Source organism: Fulmarus glacialis, unplaced genomic scaffold (assembly GCF_000690835.1).
Source record: "Fulmarus glacialis isolate BGI_N327 unplaced genomic scaffold, ASM69083v1 scaffold15730, whole genome shotgun sequence".
Taxonomy (NCBI): domain Eukaryota; kingdom Metazoa; phylum Chordata; class Aves; order Procellariiformes; family Procellariidae; genus Fulmarus; species Fulmarus glacialis.
The window spans coordinates 1-23,124 of NW_009188456.1; the positions used below are offsets into that span (position 1 = coordinate 1).

Below are 23,124 nucleotides of genomic sequence, written 5' to 3' on the forward strand. Positions count from 1 at the left end.
GGCAAGCCTATGACCGAAGATGCTCTTCCACTTCTCTGACAGATGGACCTCAGTAGACCAGGGTTGTCAAAGCGAGTCCCATGGTCTAACTGGCCAAACCCCTGGCTGTGGCACCAGTCCTGTCACCATTTGTTTATTTGCCAGATTCGACTGGCCCTTTCAAACCCCTTCCCTTTGACCGGCAGGATTGATGAAAAAACTACACGCATTCCAGAGTCCCTTACCGCTGTTCCCAGGCCTCCGTAATCCTTCTTGATAGTCCTCAGGCTGCTCCTGGCTGTATCACTGGTGCCCACTGTGCAGCATGAGCTGTGTGGTGACTTTATTTTTATGTGTATAGGCTGAAAAATAATTCAGGTGTTTCTTAAAACAAAGCAAAAGCTGATTAAATACAGATTTTCTTCAGAAAAAAACAACAAAAACTTTCAGCTTCAGGAATTTTAACAAATGAAGAAGACTTTAACAGTTTAAAATGACATTTTATACTTAGCTCAGGTTTCTGGAGTCCGTGCTTGATCTAGGCACTGTGGAAGAAACTTTGTGCTTTTAATACCAGAGAGCAAGAACTGGAGCCACAGAAAAGTAGTGTTGGGAATTGCTTTTGATAGGAAATGTGGAGAGGAAGAAGAGAAGGAAATAGTAGCTATGTAGGTGGAGGAGACTAGTACTGGCTGAGCAGCTGGGTTTAGGGTTGGGAGACCCATGGGAACATTGCAGAGAGAGAACTGCAACTGCTGAGCAAGAATGTTTTAGCAGGGAGCTTGCTTGTCTTTACAGGGAGGCAGTGAGAAGACTTAGCAATTCATGTGTGCCGGGGAAGAGGAGGGGGATGCAGTTGTGAGAGGATGGGGAGAGAGAAGGAAGAGGCATCTGAATTGGGATGAAGGACCAGAAGCGTGAAAAACGAGAAGGGAATTAGGAGATAATGCTGTTGCAAAGAAAGGAGACTGAAGGGAGTCAGAAGTGTTGAAATTCAGAGAGAAAATTAGCAGAAGAATCTGCCCTCTGTGGTCTTCTCCTGCCCTGTTTGTAATGAAACCTGAGATGCCTGAAGACTTTCTTTCAATAAAGTGTATGTCTCAACCCTATAATTACTGCTTTTGATCACAATATCACTTCAGTTGCTCATTTAGCTTGTGTCAGAAGTATGCACCATATATGTGCAATCATGCTTCTGAGTTGTGCAGGTGTCATGTGATGTCACTTGAAAGTGTTTTAATGTTCTGCATACAAAAACACAACCCTGGGGAAACGAATACGGTATGTATAGTAAGGCAGTGCTAAAGATGAATGTATTCACATCAGGAAATGCCCATTATTTCAGAGGGTTAAGGTGGCATCTGCTGTTTTCATAGGGCCCTCTTGTGTACATATATAGATAATCTCTGATCGCAAATCTCATTCTTCATAGTGGAGCCCACCTCACTGATGGTGCTGGACAGAACTGCCTGACAGATGCACAGCACCGTGGCTGCGTGTGACAAGGAATGCTTGGTCGTGTGGTCTTTACCTGTCACTGAGATACCAGTTTCTAAGCTGGATCTAGGTCTACGCTATTTCAGAAAAAAATTGGGTTTGATCAGTGCCGTGGTTTGAATATCCCAAGGAACAGTAGCCTGTTCGAAAGGAGGGGAGTAGGGATGTGCAGCTGGGGAAGGAGGGGACAGAGCTGCTGCTTTTGATGGCCGCACAGACTTACACGCCTGAGCGGGCTCACATTTATTGCGAGATCTCAACTGTTTTTTGTGAAAGTTAAACAAGATGGGAGGCTGCTGGAGGGGAAAGGGTAGTCTCATACATAAGACAGTCCAGTGTTGCCCACATTGTTTTCTTCATATGTGACTTTGCTCCAGAAAAATGGGCACAGCTTTTCATGGGAGGCGAATGGTTGGCTGTTACCTTACCTTGCATCTGATGTAGAAACACTGAGCATTCAAATCACAAATGAGCTACTAGGAGTTCTGCTCTAGCAGTAGGAAGTGTTGGATAATATTCCATCCTCCAAAATAAGGTAGCCAAGTGGGTGTCTTCTGCTTGAATCTTTGTTCATCTTTTCCCATCTTTTAAATAGAAAGAATGCTTTTATGACATAAGGGAAGACTATGGAATATGTTACTATTTAAACCACTCAGTTACAATAGTGTGGTACCCTGTTTAAAAAAAAAAAAAAAAGATAAATCTGTCTTCTGAACAGGACTTGAGTGTTGTATAATAAACAAGGTCTAGACAAAGAGAATTGAATACAATATTATGTTCTTGGCTTGTTAAGTGAGCACTCTTATGCACTGAGTAAGACTGGGGCCATCCACAAAAATGTGGTCACTATCTTGCTTATACATTAAGTCCTTTGTTTCAAGAGATTGTTTAAGAAATTAAGAAATTTGTTTAAGAAATCAGAACTTAATTAAATCAGAACTTAATTTTCAAGAAATTTGTTTCAGAACAAAGTGCTTGTCTTTTGCAGTCTAAATAATTTTCCTCTGGTAAATTTTTTTTTTTGCATGTGTGAAGTTTATTTCTGCTTTTAAGAGTGAATTTGGAAGATCAAATGAAAAATTAGTTTGCTGTAATTTTTTGAATAGACAAGATACCAAGCAAACTGGCCTGATTTTTGTTCTGTCCAGCAGTTTCATATATAGAAATCTAGACCTAAAATGCCATACAGCTTTGCAAGCTGTTTATTACATATTAGCATATTTAGGATTGCAATCTTGTTGAGGGGTTTTTGTTTGTTTCTTTTTGTGGTTGGGTTTTTTTAATAGAATTGGTTCTTCGGCAGAAGTCAGTTGATCTGCTCTCCACAATGCCATAGCATGGAGATACTTATTTGGTTTGGGGAAAATTATATCATGCTTACGCTTCTGGATCTCTGCTGCCTGTGTAATTCCCTGTTGCACCAGTTCTTCTGTGATACCTGTCTTGAGGGATGTCTAGGCAGAAGGTGGGGTCCTGAATGGCAGCTGAGTGTGTGGAGGCTGAGGGGCAGGTGGGAGTTCATAACAGGATGTTATGGCTGGAGCACAGCATCCTCCTACTTTTTTTCCCCATCCTAGTGTATACTGATTTTGCCTTTTGACAGCTGATGTGGGAACAGAGCAAGCTGCTTTGGTGGTGATGGCAGGGGCCAGAGCAGCCCCATGTGGCTGTAAGCCATCCTTGCAGGCTATAGCTCTGGACAACGGCATTGCTCCTAAAGACTGTGGTCAAGGGAGAGGTTGTCTGCTTAAAATTAAATTGCTGGACTGACCTCAAGGGCTTGAGTTCATGTCAATTCATATTATGAGATTTCACATGCCTAATGTATTTTGGAAAGAAAGCCTCTTTAAAAAAAAAAAGATACTTTTATCAGAATAAAGTTCTTATCGCTGAGAAACTTTGAACTAATGAATTAGCAGCTATTTTTATTCATGAGTTACATTTTTTTAAAAAACAAATTTATGTCAATTAATTGTATCTTAAAATGTGTAAGCGTTGCGGAGTTTCACTTCTAAAGTTTCCTTGTTTTCAGAAACAAGACACTGGACAGATTTTGTTGGATATGACCTATAACCAGTTGGGTGTGACAGAAAAGGAATACTTTGGTTTACAGCAAAATGAAACTTCAGTAGATTCACCTGTAAGTATAGTAAATAATAAATGTGTGTGCATGTATATGTGTGTATACATATATACACACGTATATGCATACACATGTATGTACGCACACATACATGCACACACATACACATAAATAAACAGTATTTATTTGTAAATATTTTTAATCTATCTAATAGTTTTTCATTTCACAGCGATGGCTTGAACCAAACAAACCTATTAGAAAACAGTTAAAAGGTAAGATTTTTTTTAATATCTTGATTGTACCTGTGTAGTCCTGCTTTTCCATGTTCCTATGAGTAGAATAAATACAGTTCTTGTAAGTTAGTGCATCCAGATGGTAGATTTTCTTTACCTCTGCCAGTTTTTTCAGCAGAGCTTTCTACATCTCTTACTGTTACCTGAGTGCTAATAAGACCTGGTAGGTCACTAACTTTGATGCTGTAATAGCGTCTAAACCTGGCTTCTGAACAGTGTTGGACATCATGGCCATGAAAGCAGTAGTCATATCACGGTGCCAGTAAATTCCTCCTGACAGGGAAGATAAAGGAAGAGGGGTTTTGATTGAGGGAAGTGGAGCCAGTTTCATATGTAGGTTCTGGCAATTTCTTGTCTCAAGTAGAATGAGAAAAAAATAATTTTATGCTTGTTTTTATTAAAAACCAAACAAACAAAATAAACAATACTATACACTTCCAAGTGCATGTGTTGTTCTAGTATGTCTTGTTTATAAACATCTTTGGGTAACACAGAATGATTACCAAGAAGGACAGGCTGGTCAGCATGACCCTCCCAGATAGCAGCTTAGGAGGACTGAGTGACACTGTCCCAATTTGTGCTATGAAACTTGAGCTATGTTTTTCAGCTCTCTTATTTCTACCATATGCTGCAGATTGTGTATGAATTGAAATAAAAATACATGAAGTTAACATGGTGAACTTCTGTAAATTTCTTGTGTATATATATATATGTGGGATAGAATTGAGCATTATCCCCATTGAGACGCTTCAAATATATTTGCTGCTTTTTTTCTCTTCTAATACCTGTGAGGCAAAGATAACTAAATAATGCCTTTTATGTATATGTAGCATATGCAAAGTACTTTAAATGAGAGTATTTTTTTCCCATAGTTGGTGTTGGGGCATCAGGAGAGACTTCTCGTGGTTTCTTTTAGTTTCATGAGAAAAACACATGAGATTTCTATGTGGTTGTTCATGTAATTTTTCTATAAATATAGAATAAAAACCTTGGCTCTTTCTTTTTTAAACAAAAAATTGATTTGCTCTTCTAAAATATTGCAGGAGGCTTTCCCTGCACCCTTCGTTTTCGTGTAAGGTTTTTTATACCTGATCCTAACACACTTCAGCAAGAACAAACCAGGTAACTTCTGTTTGGTGTTTGCTTCCATGAACTAAGAATGTGTAAAGCCCTCCTTTCCCATCTCCACAGCTTGGCAAACCATGCTTTATTAGGTAGAGTTATACTTCATATAACTCTTTGTATTAAATGTGTTTGGAATTGACAGCTTGATGCGATGCTCATAATGAATGGTTTCTGCTATACACAGCCTACAACTCCAAAATACAGCTGGAGTATAAACTAGTACAAAGATGGCAGTTGGTTTATTTGCACCCTGGATTCCTTTTTTTTTTTTTGAGCCCTTCGTCGCTTGAAGTACTTGCCTATTGCATTTTTTCCTCCTTTTCTGATCCCTTAATTAATCAGATGCAATGATTAAAAAATAGGGAAGTTCAATGATTAAGCTGTCTGCATGCCCTAAGTCTATGTTAAAAGTTTTGTATCAACACTGAGTCAGTTTTGAACATGTGTAGTAGATTTAATGCTGAGGGTGTGGGAGGGTGTGGTTTATTTTGCTTCAAGAAGAACAAATAACAGTTCTTGTTTTCTAGTTTGCCCATTACTTGTAACATGCAAGGATCTATAACACTTCAGTTTATAGTAGACCTTTAAAATTTTCTTTTTTAAACCTATCTCTGAGCTTTTAGGGTGGTAGGGTATGTGAATTATAAGAAACTTTCAGTTCACTTGTCACAAGGCTTTAATTGCATACTTGTTTTGTTCAGTGCGCATGGTTTGGAATTTAGAATTCACAGGCACCCATTAATCTGGCATTTTTCTAGCATTTTTGTAACACTTTCATTGTTTGTTAATTTCAGTGACTTGAGAATATAAATAGTACAGCATGTTAAATGATATGTCTTGTAGAAAACTTAGCTATTGACCTGTTTGGTATTTGCTAATCATGCAGTTGTAAGCTGTTCTGTAGTTTTAAACTGAAATTATTCAAAGACCTGCTCTTTATGGTTCTTCACATCCCAACTCTCCAGTATCACTGTAAAGTAACATCGTCAAACACAATAATAAGAGCAAGAGTGAACTGCTCTTGGAGAACTGTTTAAGACCTTTTTGTCAGCGTATGCTACTTGAGAAGTGTCTCATCCTCCATTGAGTAGTTCCAAGATAGACTATTACAGTTTGGGGTTGTTTTTTGGTTTTTTTTGGGGGGGTGGGGTGGGGTGTTTGTTGGTTTTTTTTTTTTTTAAAAAAAGTTACAACCAAGGTGAATATTCCTGGGAGAAAGAGAGCCCAGTTCTGTAGTGGTTTGTTTTTTGTAGTGTTCGTTGTGGCATTAATACTGTGGTCTTGGAGTTGTAGTACAGACTGCCAAAGACCTTTAAAACTCTTGTGAGAGTGAGTGGGTGTATGATTGCATATTTGTAAATGCCACTAAGCTTTACTCATCTGTTTCTATAGTTTGCCAGGAAATCTAATAAAATAAAACTAATACATGTAACCATTTAAACCATACCTTTTAAATGTGAAAATAAATTTATTGATTGTTTGTTTTCCAAAAAATCTTTTCTAGGCACTTATTCTTCCTGCAGTTGAAGACTGATATTGTGGAAGGAAGGTAGTAAGAAGAATCTTCAATTTCTCTATAATTCTTTTTAAAATAAAATTTAAAAAAAAAAAAAAAAGCCTTTTTCCGAGGGTATTGTTGCTATAAAAATGTACCTTGTGAAATACTGCTATTAAAAAAAATCAAATTGCTAGGAAACTTCACAACTTTTCACATAGCTCACTTATTAAGAACAGTTTAGAAGTCTGTTGTGAATGAGCTGTAGGAGATGCTGTGTGTCTGCAAGTACAGTGTCAACCTGATAGATCTTTATGCAAGGCATGGTGTGCCAGGCATGGTATTCCAAATGTGGAGACCTGCTGTCCAGTGCCGTAATCAGGAGGGAGTAGTAAAAGGGCAGTTCGTGCTATTGTTTCTTATTATTTCAGGGTTATATTCCTATATGGTGGGCATATACCCAGTGGTTCCTTTGCCTGTGATTCCTCTGTGTTTGTACATTTTAGAAAAAGAGGAAAAAGGTGGTCCGAGTATTTGTTGCCAAATGTAAATTGCCTTTAGGTGTTGGCTTTTTTCTTCCATGGAGTCAGTTTTGGTCATGAGATCAAAGCTGTCTTTATGCTTGGCATTTGGCTAATTTTGGTGTTTGTGTCTAGTTTTTAAATACACCAGACTGCAGCTATTAAAATAATGTCCAGAGCCCCATAAAAATCCCTTCTCCTTTTGCTTTCCCGAATAAGCATCCAGCAAGAATACGAGCATGTCCTTTTAGGACTAGTTACTTCCATTCACTTAAGCAGCTGTTGCACAGCAGCTAGCTTTTAATGTCCAGTCCTACTGTGCTTTAACAATCAAACTTTGTAAGAAAAAATCAGATACTCTTTGAAGGTAAATGAGTCTTCATGTACTGAACTAATTGCAGAGACATTGTTAACAATACATTTATACAGTCTATATCTAAATAAAAATATTTTCTCCTGTTTCCAGGTTGTCATGCCCCATTAGTTCTGCTGTCGTTCTGGCATCGTATGCAGTACAATGTAAGTAATAACCAATCATTATTTTGTAATAAATGTATTTGACTGACTACCTTCTCTGCTGTTCAGCACTGAAAAATAAGGAAGGATTTCTTTCCTTATCTATTTGTGCAGAATATTCAAAATGCTACAGGTGATGCTGTGTAAAGAAGGTGCAGGTTATTAAAGCAGCCTTCAGACAGTCTAAATAGGAAAAGTGTAATTGTTAGGTCTGTCAAAAAAAAAAGTTGGTACAAGAATAACATTATTCTTATTTATGTATGCTTGTACTGCTGACAAAAAAGGCAGGTTTTCATTGTCATTGGAAACAAAATAATGAAATATACTGTGTTTTACAATAGCTACGGAAAAGCATTCCAGCAAGATAAGAGATCATGTAGAGTACAGTTAAGGGGAAGGTAAACTCATGATTAAGGTACTCCAGTGTTCTTATGTAATGTTTTTTCAGGGAATTTGTTCGATATGTAAAACTGTCTGGCACTTTGCAATACATTTAAGGTGACTCTATGTACAAGAACTTAAATCCTTCTCATCTGCCTGCAACTGGCAAAAAGAAATTCTAAGGGTGATATTAGAAAAATACCTTCTGTAGGAAAACCAAAATGGAGCCTGATCCTATGCCTTACAGGCATCCTAAACAGGTAGTGAGAAACAGCTGGAGGAAGACCTTTCTCATTAAACAAATAAACAAAAAGGTTGAGTGTTTAGTGGAGTTTGTATATTTGTAAAAATGATTGTCAGGGGAAAGCATACTAGAATAGTTGTGTAATTATTTGGCTGATGTATATTTATCCCATTTCTTTATGGAAAGGCTAGCAAGGTCCGCAGAAATGATTGAGGTAATTTTTGCTTGAAATAAGGACAAAGCTAAATAATTAAAGTATGGTTTTCAAAGGAGAAAGTGATAAACTGTTGGTATCTGTGAAAATCCCAAGTGGCTATGAAACATTCACTTTTAAATTTAAGTATATCATATGTTGTGCCCTTTTATTAAATGGAACTTTAACCACATTCAAGCTTAGTAAGAACAGTTGAAACCAGAACAAGTTTTCCATAGTAGGTGGGAGTCCCAGTTCTGTTGCCAAAGGAAATGCGTCCCTGCTTCTGGATCCCTGGGGCACAGTAGGACACTTGAAGGCGGAAGCACTCTGAACCTTTAGGATTGCTAAATGCAGTGTTGCTGACCCAATTGTGCTAAAGCACAGAAATGTAAAGGTACACTGAAGAATGCAAATATTTTATCACAAAGTCAGGCTTAACATGATTTTTAAAATTAATTATGCCGCAGCTAGTGTACCCCAAATCCCAAAGTAATTCCTGTTTCCCCTTCAGTTTTATGACTGTTCCCTTTTTAGTGCTTTGGATACCTACTGATGTAGTTATTTGTGCTAAAGGAGAACGATAGAAGGTCAGTGAAGATTGTGGAAGGGTACTAGTGTGTTTTTAGTCTTTCTCTTTCCTGGTGGATTCTGGAATTTCCCATGCAGCTATTTGCCTGGTTTTCCTAACTCATGATAGTGCTATTATTACCAGGTTTTGGGGTTTTTTTTTTAATTAAAAAAAAAAACACTTTCTTTTTTGCTAGCTGATGCCCTTTCTGTTGCTGTTTGTATGATATCTATATTTATTCTCTGCATTGGCAAAGAATGAAACATTTAATAGAAAGACATATTCCCTTAAAGAAAAAAAAAAACGGGTTTTTTTTTTGCTACCAGCTTGTTGCCATTTACCTGAAGATGATGGCATAGGAAAGACCTTCTGAAATCTGAGTGTGTAGGCCTCCTTATCTAGTCATGTTTCCTAAGATTCTTGTCAACTTAAATTGTTTTAAATAGTTTTCTTTTGGTGTTTTAGTTTCTAATCATACTTATTAAAGAGAGTTTAAGTTCTTGGATATGAGATATCTGCTTATTAAAAAGCCATTGTCTGAAGTTGCCATGGATCAGTTCTACCTGAGCCATTCTTACTACTGCCACTTCTTGGTGGTTTTCAGGCTGCTCTCTCCTTCTGTAACTTTCCTAGTATGCAGAATGGGAAATCGTCTGACAAGCTTATGGTTGTTTATTTAAAAGGCGGAGCAGTTGTCACTGTCGGGAGGGCTGAGGCATATGTCTTTCGTTGTGCATGAAGTCTGATGTTTGATATTTCTGCTCCTGCTTTTTAACTATAGTTTTCACATGTGGCAGTTGTATGGTTGACCTTCACAGGCTTTATATGATTTCTGCAAAGGGACAGTTGGTGGTGATGTCTGTTGTGCTGCTGGAGTGCTGCTTCTCCACATTGCCCTTTGCACAGGTGTTTGGGTTCAGCACCGTGGTTCTGAAATAAAGCTCTGACATGTTACTCTGTACCCTTGTGGCACACCCTGTGTTGTCTGGTGGTGCTAAGTTACAGAGCAATACAAGTGGGTGTGAATACTGTGTCTAAATAGCATGTGACTAAACTTGATTACGAATACAGTTCAGACACTTGAAGAATAAGTTGTTAGTTTATTATCAGTAAATGTGCTTTGTGACAGAAATGATCAGTGGATTTTGAAATCCTTTTTTAAGGAGAACTTGTTAAGGTGCCATTTCAAGTAATTTCAGAATTGTTAAGTCTGAAGGATACTCATACTGAAAAAACATTCTAATGATAAATCATACATCTTGTTTTTTACTAGTGTAAAATCGGAATGTTGTACAGTCTATAAAATTAAATATGCAGTGTGTGTATCGCTTTTTTATTTAAAATGTCACAAAGCTGATTTAGCACCACTTGTTTTCTATCACTTCATGTAGTAAGTTCCCATTTCCAGAACAGTATTTAAATGGCTAACTATTGGTATGTGAGAAATCCCATGGGTTTGGTGGGAATGTGCTCTTATGTGCGTAAATCCTTTGCTGGGCTGGGACTTGAATCTAATGCACAGCAACAAAGCCAACAAAAGATGTTATGAATACTTCTAAGCTTTCTTTTTCCTGAGCATCAGTTGCTCAGTGATTCATTATGACTGGGGTCTTTCTCTTTTCTCCTGTGATATTGTTCCCCTCTCAGCTCTGCTTTCAGAACGAGGAGGTTTCTCTAGCACGCTGCTGTCTTTGTTGAGGAAGGGGTTGACTGGTTGCTTGGGATTCAAATGGACTTTAACCTCTTCTAAGAAAAGGAAGGCTGGCGAGGGTGAGGATTCGAGGAAAGCTGAGCTTAGTGTGCAGGTCCCTCAGGAACTAAGTATAAGAGTTTGTTGGAATTTCAGGAACACCAGAAGGCTGAGATCCCAGAGAAGGAGGTGGGCTGTAAGATCTAGAGGAAAATCAACAGCAGCTCCACAGTGAGAGTCACACCACATAATTCCCCCATCAACTTTCTTCTGGCCTAACTCATCGAACTTGCCTTCATTTTGCCCCTCTCTCTTTTTATAGAAATTACACTAAAACCTCAGACTGCCTCTTTTCATAGCTAGCATTTGGGGATTTTTCTCTGTGTGTGCTCCCCACCTACGCTTTTTTGAAGTGAAATAGTGCTCAGAAGGACATCATGTAAGCTGAGAGATTTGCTCAGAGGTCAGTCAGGTTCCTGCTACACTCCAGAGCACCTGTAGCCCTTATGTCTCAGAATAAAAATCAGGCTGGATGAACAAAGAACTTTGACCTGAATTTCCAGTGTTTGAAATTACTTACTAGATGTGTTGAGTAGTCTGAGGATTGTGTGCAAGTCCCATCTGTTCTTCCGAAGCCTGTAGCAATGCTGTTCAGTCACAGGTACCTTTTGTCGTGTCTTACAGTACCTGCCATCAGCAGTACCAGAGCGTTATCTGTGTGGTGGTGATGAAACTCCCCATACAATAATCTGCTTGGAGAGATTAATTGAAATACACGCCCATTTTCTTCCACATGGTTCACTGTAGTCTAGATTGCTGCTTTTGAGCTTGCTAGCATCTCTTCGTACTACAGCTGTTCCAAGACTGTCCTGGTACTTTACATACAGCAGGTCTCCAGCTGTTTTGGAATATATTTTACAGTTGTGCTAGGCATACAGAGGCCACTTCAGGAGATCATCACTTCAAGTATGGTTTGTCTGGTGTTCTTCCACTATGCCACAAATAATTTTTTAATCTGTAACACTTGAAAACAAAGTACAATGCTGTCATCTCTGAAATGGAGAACCCCAGACTGGGATATTGGCCAGTGCTGTAGTTGAAGGAGCTGACTTTCTACAGTGCCTCGTAGACTTTGTACTATTCTTCTGTATTTTTACGGTGGATGAACCTATTAAATATTTTTGTGCAACATAACTAAAAAGGGGAAAAGAACAATTACCCAAGGTCAAGGTCCATGTAGTACATTATCATGTACTACTCATGATAATGAGTAGTGGTGAATGCTGAAAGACAAGATACATGACAGAAGATCAGAGTAATTTTAAGATGCATAAGTTCTGCAAAACCTCTTAATGTTTTGGGAGTACTGGTAACTATTCCTTTAATTCCTTTATCCCCATACTTTTTCAGGTGCTTTTGTACTTTGGATTATGCTTTGATTTTCTCAATACTTTTTCTGATTGTGACTGTGTGGTTTCTGAAGTACATGTTGTGTTTGGGATGCAGAAATAGCAACTCAGTATAACTTATATTTTCTAATTTGTTTCTTCCTTTTCCTTGTGATTTATTTTTTGTTTGTTTAAATGTGGCTGGGCTTTGAGCTGATTTTTTAATTTTTTTTTTTTTTTTAATAAAAGATGTTACGATGACTGACTCATTTTTCATTCTGGAGTGGTAATAGATAACTTGGAGACCACCATTGTGTATGTATAGTTGGCATTTTTTTCTACAAATGTTCCTTTGTTTTTATTAATGCCTAATTTCTCATTCTGTCTTACCACAAAGTGACCAGCTGTCGTAAGTGGTCATAAGCAGCTATTTACAGTCATCTCTAGATTGAACCTTTTTTTTAAGGATCTTGAGTGTGAAGCATTATTTCCTTTTACAAAACAGGTTAGTTTTATCCACATGATAGCTAGTTCTACTTGTCCAGTAGGGACATCATGCTTACTTACTCAGTGGTTGAGGGGATTAGAGTTCATGCTCTCGTCCTTATTTGGATGCAGGTTCCACTTGTTGAAACACCTTTCCTTCTCTTAACATCCACTTATGAGGGTTTTGGTCCTTTTTGGAGTCTCTCTCTGATAACCGTTTTCAACATGGTGTCTTTAATCGCTACATCTACATGGATTTTTCAATGCTCCTTTTTAGTCTCTCTTTAATAAGTGTCTACATTTTTATGTTGGTTCTTTGAAACTGAATTCTGCTTTAGTGGATTATTTTCTGATTCCAGAAGCATTTTCATACCTGAATACTTTGTAGTTACTGTTGAGAAACAGTAACTGCTTTAGTTTATGCTATGCAATGCATCATCTTTCTTCTGTTCTCTTTTTGTGCCAAGAAGCGATGACTTAAAATGTCTAAACTGATTGAACTGTGCAGGTTAGGAAGTATCTTTTCTTTTTGTACCTCGGTGTTCATATGAAGATAATTTTATTATTAGCCTTTAAAATTATATATCACTCTCATCTCACCACGTCAGTCATTATTGCTGTCCTGATTTGGAGGCCAGTCATGTGACCTTACCTGTATTTTAATCCTGGATTGCAATTTTACGCCTGAGGATTTTTACTCCTTGATAAAAGTTAAATTAGTTATATCACTTGTATGCTTGACTTGTCCCATTGTTTGGTTATTTTCTGTTCCACTGGGAACCCAATCTGCTTATGTAATTATCCTCTTTTAAAACCAGGCAACTCAGTTCACTTTTGTGCTTTATTCGTGTCACCTAAAATATTCAACCCTGCAAAAAGTTACGAATTCAATGTGAAACTACTTGGTTTTTTTCTGATACACTTCTCAGGTCTTTAGAAAGTTGATATTAAACCTGTTTTCAAGGGCTAGCTTTTGTAGGCATTCCTTTGGACCAAATTGTCTGTATTATCTATAATTGATTTCCCATAATGCTTAGCCAACGAGCCATTCATACATTTGCCTTCTGACATCTGTAGTTACTTGGAATGCCCATATGTAGAAATAGGTTCTGGTGCTGCTATTTTGTATGCGATTTTTTTTGTTGTTGTTTGCAAGCAAACTCTGTAGAATTGGAGACCAACTTGTCTTCTGTACCTTGAAGGATATCACATAGATGGGAAGTAGAAATCAGTCACCCTTTAAGTTATACAAAGCTAAAGGCCTATCTTTTCTACTATTATGTTTTTTGGGGCTGCCTGTGGAAATTGGGCCAGATTGAAATGGTGGTATTTTGGTACTGTTAGCATTCAAAAACAACAACAAAATTAATTTCTGAAACTGGAACCAAGCAAATAATTATCTTTGTTGTGTAGCAGAAAGCTTGGATGTCAAAAGTAACTTCATGTAAGTAAGAACCACAGGCAAATTTACCTTGGAGGGGGCTTCTTCAAAGTCAGATCAGATTGCTCAGGGCCTTTCCAGTTCAGTTTTGCATTTCCAATGCTGAAATTTCTGTTGTCTGTCACCCTTTTGATTTGCAACTCAAACTCTGTCTTTCTTGCACCCTCTCTTTGGGGTAGTGGAAGACAGAAATGAGATCAGTGCTCCTTACTCTAATATATAAGCCAACTGACCAATGGTTTCTTGGAAGAAACCACTGAATAAATGAAGACTCAGTAATTACTGTAAGAGTTGTTGGCATCAATGGCTTTTTGTGCTTCTATATGTGTCAGATCTTCCCTCTATAAAGTTCTCTTTTTCTTCTTTTTTTCTCCCCTCTCCCCCCCGCCCCCCGCAGCAATATATCTGGTACTTGAGCTTCTCCTTCTAGGGAAGATGCATGTGTACGCATAGAATTCCTATTGAAATCTGTCAGTGCTACATAAATACACTTGTTGCTGGTATTCCCTTCCTCTGTATCTGAATCTTATAAAAACGTGTAAATTTTTTTCATTTTAATTAGTCCTTTTCTTTGATGCCTTCCTGCACAAGAGTCTTTCTGCTGCCAGGAGAAAGAGACAAAAATATATACCCACCACATTGTTCTAACCGAAAAAATTCTTCTTACAAAGTCTGAAGAAAAGATGGCTTGTTTAGGCTTCAATAAGGCATAGGCAGTTCATATCCTGTGTAAACATGTATGATCTCCAGATTTTTATTTTTCAAGCATTTGTAAATTATTACTGTATGGAGAGCTTGTACAACTACTGTTTTCGTAGGGCAACATGGGACTTCATCCATGGAAAATTATTCTGTGGCTACTTGGCTATTGCACTATTCTTTTACTAAGAGTTAAAAAAAAAATGTCCTCTTTTTATTGAATATGGCCTTCTAAATGAATGGTCCATCACATTCCCTTCTTTAAAGCCTTTCATATTAGATATAGAACTCTAAAATACAAGAATCTGATATTCAAATAACTGATTTTTTTTTTCCCCCAACTCCTCCTTGGTTCCATTTTCTTTCATTTTACTATATATTCTTTCCCAGTTATAACGAATTAAAGAGGAACAGTTGGCTAGAATGGAGAAAGGTAAAAATATGCTTTTTTCTTACTGTAACTTTATCCTCATTGAGTCAGTATCTGCTGGCTCATGTGATTAGAGCAGAAGCTATGTTAGGAGAAACTCAGACTAGAAATAGGTCTTTAATCTTTCCTGCCTCTCTGCTCTCTTCTGGAGAAATCCAGTAAAAAGGTAGAAACCTCATGGGTTTTTTTCTTACTGAGGTCTTGAGATGCCCTTTTTTTTTTCCTACTTGGATAATTAAATTATGCATAAGATCATTAGTCTTCCAAGTTGTCTACTAATCAGCATTTATAGTTTCTCTTCAACTGTGACAGTTGGCTGGGGAGTTGGAGAAGCAAGTAGTACTCTAAACTGCTCCCCTTGTTGACATGATCTCAGGTAGCTAGGAGAAGAGGAAAAAAGACCAGAGCAACCTCCATATTTGGAAGACGAGCAAGAAGATTCTACCTCATAATACATGAAGGAACAGCAGTTGCCCTCTTTAGAGAAGGTAAAACTACAGTAAAAAGTATTTTTACCTAATGCAAATAAAATTGGACAATTACGTTGTCTTGTTCCTAGCAATCTGGTCTCTTCCCATTGATAAGAATGTAATTCAAGCTAGCTGTAACAAACCTTAAAAATGTAGACTGTGTTTCATAGAAAAGATGGGTTGTGTTAATGGCAAATAAAGGAAAAAGTCTTCAGTCAACTACTGTCATCTGTGAAATCGTGTGTTTTATTTTCACACTGTTATAACATACCTACTTTGTTCCAAAAGTTTTTGGTTTTGTTTTTATTGTTAATTGCCTTGGCCTTCGTCTTGGCAGAGGCTTGGACTTTTGTTAATATATAGATATCCCTAAAAATTACTTCAGTTTCTTGTTATATTTCTGGATCTTCTGTCTTGGTGGTTTTTTGTTTTGTTTTCTTTTTCAGAGATATATTATTTGACAGAAGTGTTCAAATACGTGTTTTGGTTGGTAAATATTTAGTCTTTTGCCAGCCATTTTGCAAACTAATTTAAAATTCAGGCTACCTTTAAAAAGAAAGGGCTAAGCATTGCAGGAACATCTACATTCAAAATAAATTACTTACTGTTTATCATTCCACTTTCTTTTTTATTCAAATATTTCCCTTAATGCTGACAATTAGGTGTGCAACTATATTAGCTTCTGACCACATTTGCCTGGGAATTGTTTTGTATCAACTTGGTTCTGTTTTCTAGGCCATAGAAATCATGCTTTTTGAATATGTAAGTGGCAAGTATTAGTTACCCCCTGCATTACAGATATTCCATAGTTGTCATAGCTGTAAGTTATTTCTGAAGTCCACAACTTCCTCCCCCATCAATCTGAATCATTTAAATCACTCTTTTAAACTTTGCGTTTTCTGGAAAAAAGTGGTAATAGTATTGTTCCTAAAAGTATGCTCTTTAACTTTGATTTAGTTGAGTGGCTTTCTATGCTGAATTGTTTGCAGTCTATACAAGTACTTTCTTTTGTGTTAATTTACAAGTCATACAAATAACTTCTGGGAAGCTCTAATGCTTTATAATAACTATTTCATGCTCCTTAGGGAAAAAGCAGATTAGTACAGGTTCTAGTGATTTGCTTAAACATACCATCATTTTTGGGGTTTAATCTCTTCAACTATTTCATGAAATACGGAGTTTGAATTACTTGCTTAATTGAAACTAGGTAAATTTGTGGCAAATAGGCAAGTACTTTATTTGAAGCAACCTCCCTACTGCCCCAAACCTTGCATCTTTATAACAAGTAAAAAGGTTGTTTACGTCTTCCAGGATATAAACTTACGCTGACCTAGCTTTTAAAGAAAACTTCCATAGACTGAGGCTGTAAACTTATGGTCATTTATACTTTCATTTCTTTTCAGATATACCACCAACTGTGGATAAGAATTAGCTTTTATCTAGTAACTATTTAGAAATATCTACTAATTAGTATCATTTTTGAAAGGATAAAGTTTTAGGGAACTTTTGTTTTAGTTTATTTGGCTGTAAACATATATTTACTTTTGGTAGCAGCTTGGTTATGTTACATGTAAATCAGCAGTTATTTCTCATGCTTTGTTAAGTAACTCATGTTCACCTGAGGCAAGATTAACAATTGGATTGTTAGGACAGAACCCCATTTGGTAGTTTGAACAATTTTTACCTTTTTTTTTTTTTTTGCCGGTGTGAAGAGTAGATGCTTTCTAAGTGACAGATCTTGTTGAAGACCTATAATATGTTACAGTCAAGTAAATGTATATCAGATCGACTTCATTTGCTGTCTCTTACTGAAGCAATTTGGTTTTCTTTAATGTTACAGTACTGCACGTCTGTGCTGAAGTGGCATGTAATGCCCGTCTGGTGGTGTTACAGTTTGTGATGCAAAAGTGGGGCTATATAAGTAACTAAATAAAGTACTGAGTCATTCAATGCCTGAGATTATAGTTATGGTAAGCATATTTTGAAAAAAACTTTCTTCACTGATGTCATACAATTCCCTATGTTCAACGCTGCTTGTCTGTTGGGAAATAATTTGTAATTCCTGCATTTTCCCATATGTGTACGTGTTTTAATGAGGAGAAGGAATTCCATCTAAACAATAATCAATTAACTACGAAAACTTTGTCTATGTGTTTCTTGTTTCCTAACAGCACAACTTGGAGACTATAAGGCTTCAGTACATCATTCAGGGTATCTGTCAAATTACAACTTTATACCAGAGCAGAACAAAGATTTTCTTACCAAAGTAGAATCGCTACATGAGCAACACAGGTAACATTAACTTTTAGTTCTCTCTCACCTCCTGAGTTTTTAAAGAAAAAAAAGATGCTAAAAGGAAGACTCAATTTCTTAGTAGTTTCAGTATGACAGACAGTTTTATTTCATATAGCTTCTGTTAAATGATATATTTGGTTTTATCATGTAGGTGCTAGACTAGTCATATTCAGAGTATGATGCCAATGTGTTAAAACGTTTAAATAAATTTCTAACTATAACAACCAGTAGATCAGTTAGCATTATACATTATTAATGGCAACTATCTAGAATACTGTACTAGATGTTTGAGGGGTTTTTTGGCTCAAGGACATTTCACCATTTTTCAAATCCTGTAGATTTTTTTGTCTATCTATGGGGGAAAAAAACACCCATGAAACACTTCAATTAACATTGTGCTTTCTCTCCACTCACCTGAGTGTAATATAAAGGTTACAACAGATTATTCCAGTCAGTCTGCTGCTAATTACTCTTTCTGACCCTGCTGATTTGTCCCTTGTAAGACCGCAGCTTTAGAATTAGTGGTGATCAGATACTTGCAAGCTGAATGCAAATATGCCAACCTACGAAACTGTCTGTGAGCATTTGAGCAAATGAAATCCGAATCTCTATGGACTTGTTCTCTCTGTCTGTATCTTTACTGCAGCAGAGCTAGTTCCCCACTCTCCTAGTTTCTTTGATTTATACCCTGAAATATCTCCATTTTCATCTCCCCCTGATAGTCATCGACTTTTTTTGTCATCGTTCAGTACTCTCGCCTCTCCGTCTTGTTTTGTTACTGCTAGTGGGTGTAGTGAGTAGTTCTGAACTTCATGTGTGCTGCCTAGCATTCCAGAACATGCATGTTGCTTTGTCATTTGTGGGGCTAAAGAGAGAAAACCACTGAACTCTAACTGCAACCATTCCCACTGTGTAGGTGCTAATCTGGACTGCTTTCCTAGCAGTTAATGTTCAGGAACACAACAGCTGAGACCTCTACTCTTTCCAAATTAATTTGCAGTTTCCAGTAGGCTCAGAAGTTTTTAGAGGGGGACTTGCAGACAGGCATGAATAAATCTGCTTGTCTTTAGGAAGCAATTGTCTTGGAGACTACTGAGGGAAGATTCTGAAGAGTCTTGAAGTGGTTGGGCTGAACTCATGTATTTAGTGCTATTACAGCCAGAGATCTAAAACTGGTTATGTCCTACAGAGAAAAGATTAGAAGTTACCATTGGTCCAGACAAAGGTGTGGTGGGGTCTGTTGGAAAGGCTCCTTTCTTTTCTGGGTCCTTTCAGTGAAATTGATGCTTTCATTGAGTGTTTTTGGTAGAGTGAAGCCTTGATGACTGAGGAGTTTAACTGCTGTATTTGAATTCACGTAGGTGGTGGTAGTTGAAGTTCTGAATAAAAATACTTGAGTAGACTGGACTGGGGAAAATGTTTCTTTATTGTTTTAACACCTTTTTTGAAACTTGCTCTTCAGGCCTATTTATTTTGGAGTGCAGGGAGAGGCAGACAAGTTATTGTATATCCTGGCAGTATTTCTTGCATCCTCCTTTGGCATTCATAGTGAATACTTACGTCTGAGACATGGTTTTGACTAGATCAGTGCCAGTAACATACTTGACAAGAAGGGTTCTGGTGTTCACCAGACCTTCTGAGAAGAAAAGACAGAAAGGGAGAATTTATCTTCTGACAGTTTGAGGAGAACAGTGTTGTTTTGGAATGAGATTTCTCCTGATCTGGAGTAAGTAATATTTGCTGTACACCATATGAGATATCTGTAAATTATTATCCCTTTTAAATTGGCATTCTTGGATTACAGGATTGCAAAGCCAGCCCTATAAACATCTATCCTTTTTCATTCTTTAGTGTCCATCCTTTGGGAAACTTTCACAAAAGAAAATTAAAAGGCTGGAATTGCTGAAACACGATGTAGACTGGAGAAGCCATGCTATATCTTCTATGTTGTAGCTCAATGCAGGGTTTTTTTAGCTAGTTTTTATGTTGTTTTGCAAAATCTGAGAAAGTAGTTCTATGAACATGTTCATATCAGACACTATTCAGTGGACAGTAAGTAGCTGTTGAGAAAGCAACTGCTGTCATTTTGAACTGGTATAGCTTCAGAAATTCTCCTTTTGTGTTCATCCCTAAATCCATAGGGGGATTTTTCTGTATGTAGTTTGTTCTAACAAGGTTTTATGACTGTTTTTTTGCTTAGTACATAAGCAGCCTGAGGTCCTAGGATGTGGATATTATCCAAATTGGTAATGTTTTCATAGTGCTTGCTAGACCTAGCCATCAGTTTGAGGAGAAGGATGCATTTGAAACTTAATATGATGCTTATATTCCAGATGATGTTTGTTAGCCCTTGGGTATCAACAGCTATAAAAATTGGAAGGAGATACCGAGACCGGTTTCCTCTTGCATGTTTATCTCACTGAGTAACCACCACCTGCTTAGGGACCTCAAGGTTTCATTTCATCTCTAATTGAGTTGGGAGGTATAACAACAGTAAGAAAAAAAACTAAGTCTGTGTTGAGATACTTTTTCTTGTTGGCCCTTCAAGACACAAGGCTTGATTGGTCTGGTGTAGATGGTGTATGCAAATTGAAAATTAAAATTTACAGGCGTATCTTGTTGGTATGCAACAGACTTTCCCCATCTTTCTGAACAAAGCTCTTGATCAAAATTTTAAAAATTAAAATAAGGTACTCTTGCAAACATATTCAGCATCCTGTTGTATAATAAAATGGTAATTTTGTGGTTTTTTCTCTACCTTTCTGACACAGTGGAAGAGATAAGGTCTACTAATGGTTTTCAAAATCAAGGTGACGGTAGTCACTGTAGATGTAGGTCTGAGTAAGCAGTTTATCTCAGGATTGTGACAAACAGCTCTCGTTTTGTCTTTGCTCTTTTTTCCAATGTTGTGACATCGTCAAGCCACACTGCTGGCAATGGCTTTCCAGTTCAAGGTGTCTTTCAGTTTCATGGAGCATGATGTAATATTTCCTAGCATGGCTGTTTCAGGGCATAGTATTTTGATGGCCTGGAATTTGAAAGGATGGATATTAACTGGAAGTAATAGATGTCCACCTTTTGAGGTAAAGCCCCTTTTAAAAATGAGAATTACTGCCTTATGTGGAATGGCTTTGTATCTGGAGTTCTTAACACAATGTTATGTCAGCTTTTTACAGGTTGTATTTAAATTGCATTTGATTAACGTAACTTTATGCATGTCATTTTGGAAGCTCACCTAGCAAAGAGTTGTTTTTACCTGCACTTAGTTGCAGATATGATAGGATGATATTGGATGTCTTTTCTACTTAGATGTGCGTAGATATTACATGCATCCCTCAGCCTCTGTTCTTACAGTTACTCGAACACACTGTAGTGCCTGAATTGCTGATCTGTGCTGTGAGACCAGGATCGCTGTGGCCACAGCACAATGTCCATAGGCTGTGGCAGATTCCAGGTTAGAGCTGCCTCTTGTCTGATCGGTTCTTGACTGGTCTTGGCCCTGCGATGTATTGGACGGGTCTACTTTCATTGTCATGCCTAAAGGAATCTTGTTTAGGCCACGTTGTATTCTTCTCAGATGAATAATTAGTAGGCTGCCTGGGAGAACCAGCTAGGTAGAGATTACTGTTGGATTCTTTGTTTTTTACAACTCCTAGTAGATTCCATGTAGCCCTTAGATGAAGATACATAATCTGTTCATTTGAGGTGTGGGGATTTTTGAGTTTGTCTCTGGCAAAAAAGTCTCAGAAGTATAGAAGCTTTCTGGAAGACTAGAAGATAGAATCCTTGTAAGTCTTGCAGCACATTTCACATCTAGCAGAAGGAGAAAAAAGTACTTTAGGACTTACAGATTGTAAATAAACTCAGATGGCTTTTCCTTGGTGAGTTTCATAACTTTAACTTATTTAATCGTCTTTCTCCTCCTTATTTTTTTAGTACAGTTTTTCTTCTAAATTACTTCCTTCTGAGAGACTATGCAATATAGAATATTTACAGATACAGTTTCTTGTTATAAAGGAAGCTTTTATAGGGGAATCGTTTCCTCATCCCTTTAAACAAAACAGATACAAATTATTTTTCTAAAAAGAACTGGTCCAGAATTGCTATTATTGTGTATAATTTGCTCGATTTTTAATAGCGTTTATGAGGGCCTTCACCAGTGAAGAACTTGTGGCACTTGTTAATGAGGTTTATTTGTCAGACACCGGGATGTGGGATTCTTCTGTTTTTCTGTATGTGGAATAAATATAGTATCATGTCTTTTATTTTTGACTATGGTCCATACGTTTTTTTTTTTTACCCCTCTTTTAGTGGCCTCAAGCAATCTGAAGCAGAGTCCTGCTACATAAATATAGCACGAACACTTGAATTCTATGGAGTGGAATTGCACAGTGGTAGAGTATGTTTACATTGTGATTTTTTTCACTTGGAAAAAAAAAATGATATGCTTTTTTTTACATGAACTTAATAGCAGTAAAAACAGTAGCATGTAAGTATTGACTTTATCATGTGTTATTTTTAAATAAAAAGTTGGGTAATTTTTCAATAATTTCTGTGTAACATAGGTGCTGAAATTTCAACTAAATACGCCAGATCTCCTCAGAAGAGTAACAATGTATTTTTAAGACAAATTGTTTCAATGCTGCAATATATTTTACTTAATTTTACTAAACTTTATGAATGTCTTAGCATGAAAGAAAATGAATGCTCTGTTTAGTGCTGTGATGTAGTTGGCAGGTGTTTTAAGAGTTTACTTCCTCTGAATTTCTAACACTGTGTTAAGAATATAGAGGGGTGGGGTTTTTTAATTCCTGTATTCCCTGACTCCAGGCTAAATCTAAGCAGTATTTAACAGCGTGGAAGATGGCCACTAAAAATGTTTTTGAAATCTTTCAGATACAGGGTGTGCATTGATAAGAAACTTATCCTAGTATTTCACTGACTACTGGGATTTAATTGTTTGATTACACTAGCTGTCTGAGACGAATCCACAAAATACATGTGTTTTTTTAATTGCATCCTAGTGTGCAAGTTACCGTTTGTGCTTTTATGTAATAGCAAATTATTTTGGCATAAAGCTTGTAGTATAAAAACTTAATGAAGTGTAGTGCAGATGATTGATTTCTTAAATGAAGATGACTACTGTTTTTCCTAACATTTTTCTGACATTTGTTAAAAATCCTGACACTGAGAATTTTAATGAAAAAATCATCAATTTCTGTAATGATGGAAGGGGTAGAAAAGGTCATTTTCTTCCTTCAGCATGGTGGGTTTTCTTCTGTTTTTTCTTTATGCTACCACAAATGAGTGAGTGTTGCATTAGATTT

General features: G+C 37.1%; 1 protein-coding gene across 1 annotated transcript in view; it reads left to right on the top strand.

Moving 5' to 3' along the window:
* Positions 1-3,493: 3,493 nt before the first annotated feature.
* LOC104077468 (tyrosine-protein phosphatase non-receptor type 3-like) overlaps positions 3,494-23,124 on the top strand; it is a gene marked incomplete at both ends in the record, with an annotated part of 58,037 nt that continues 38,406 nt past the window's right edge. The window contains 7 exons of the mRNA XM_009578723.1: positions 3,494-3,616; positions 3,789-3,831; positions 4,896-4,974; positions 6,482-6,526; positions 7,460-7,512; positions 17,674-17,794; positions 22,109-22,196. Coding sequence (XP_009577018.1) covers positions 3,494-3,616; positions 3,789-3,831; positions 4,896-4,974; positions 6,482-6,526; positions 7,460-7,512; positions 17,674-17,794; positions 22,109-22,196 — 552 coding nt within the window. The remainder of the gene's footprint in view (positions 3,617-3,788; positions 3,832-4,895; positions 4,975-6,481; positions 6,527-7,459; positions 7,513-17,673; positions 17,795-22,108; positions 22,197-23,124) is intronic.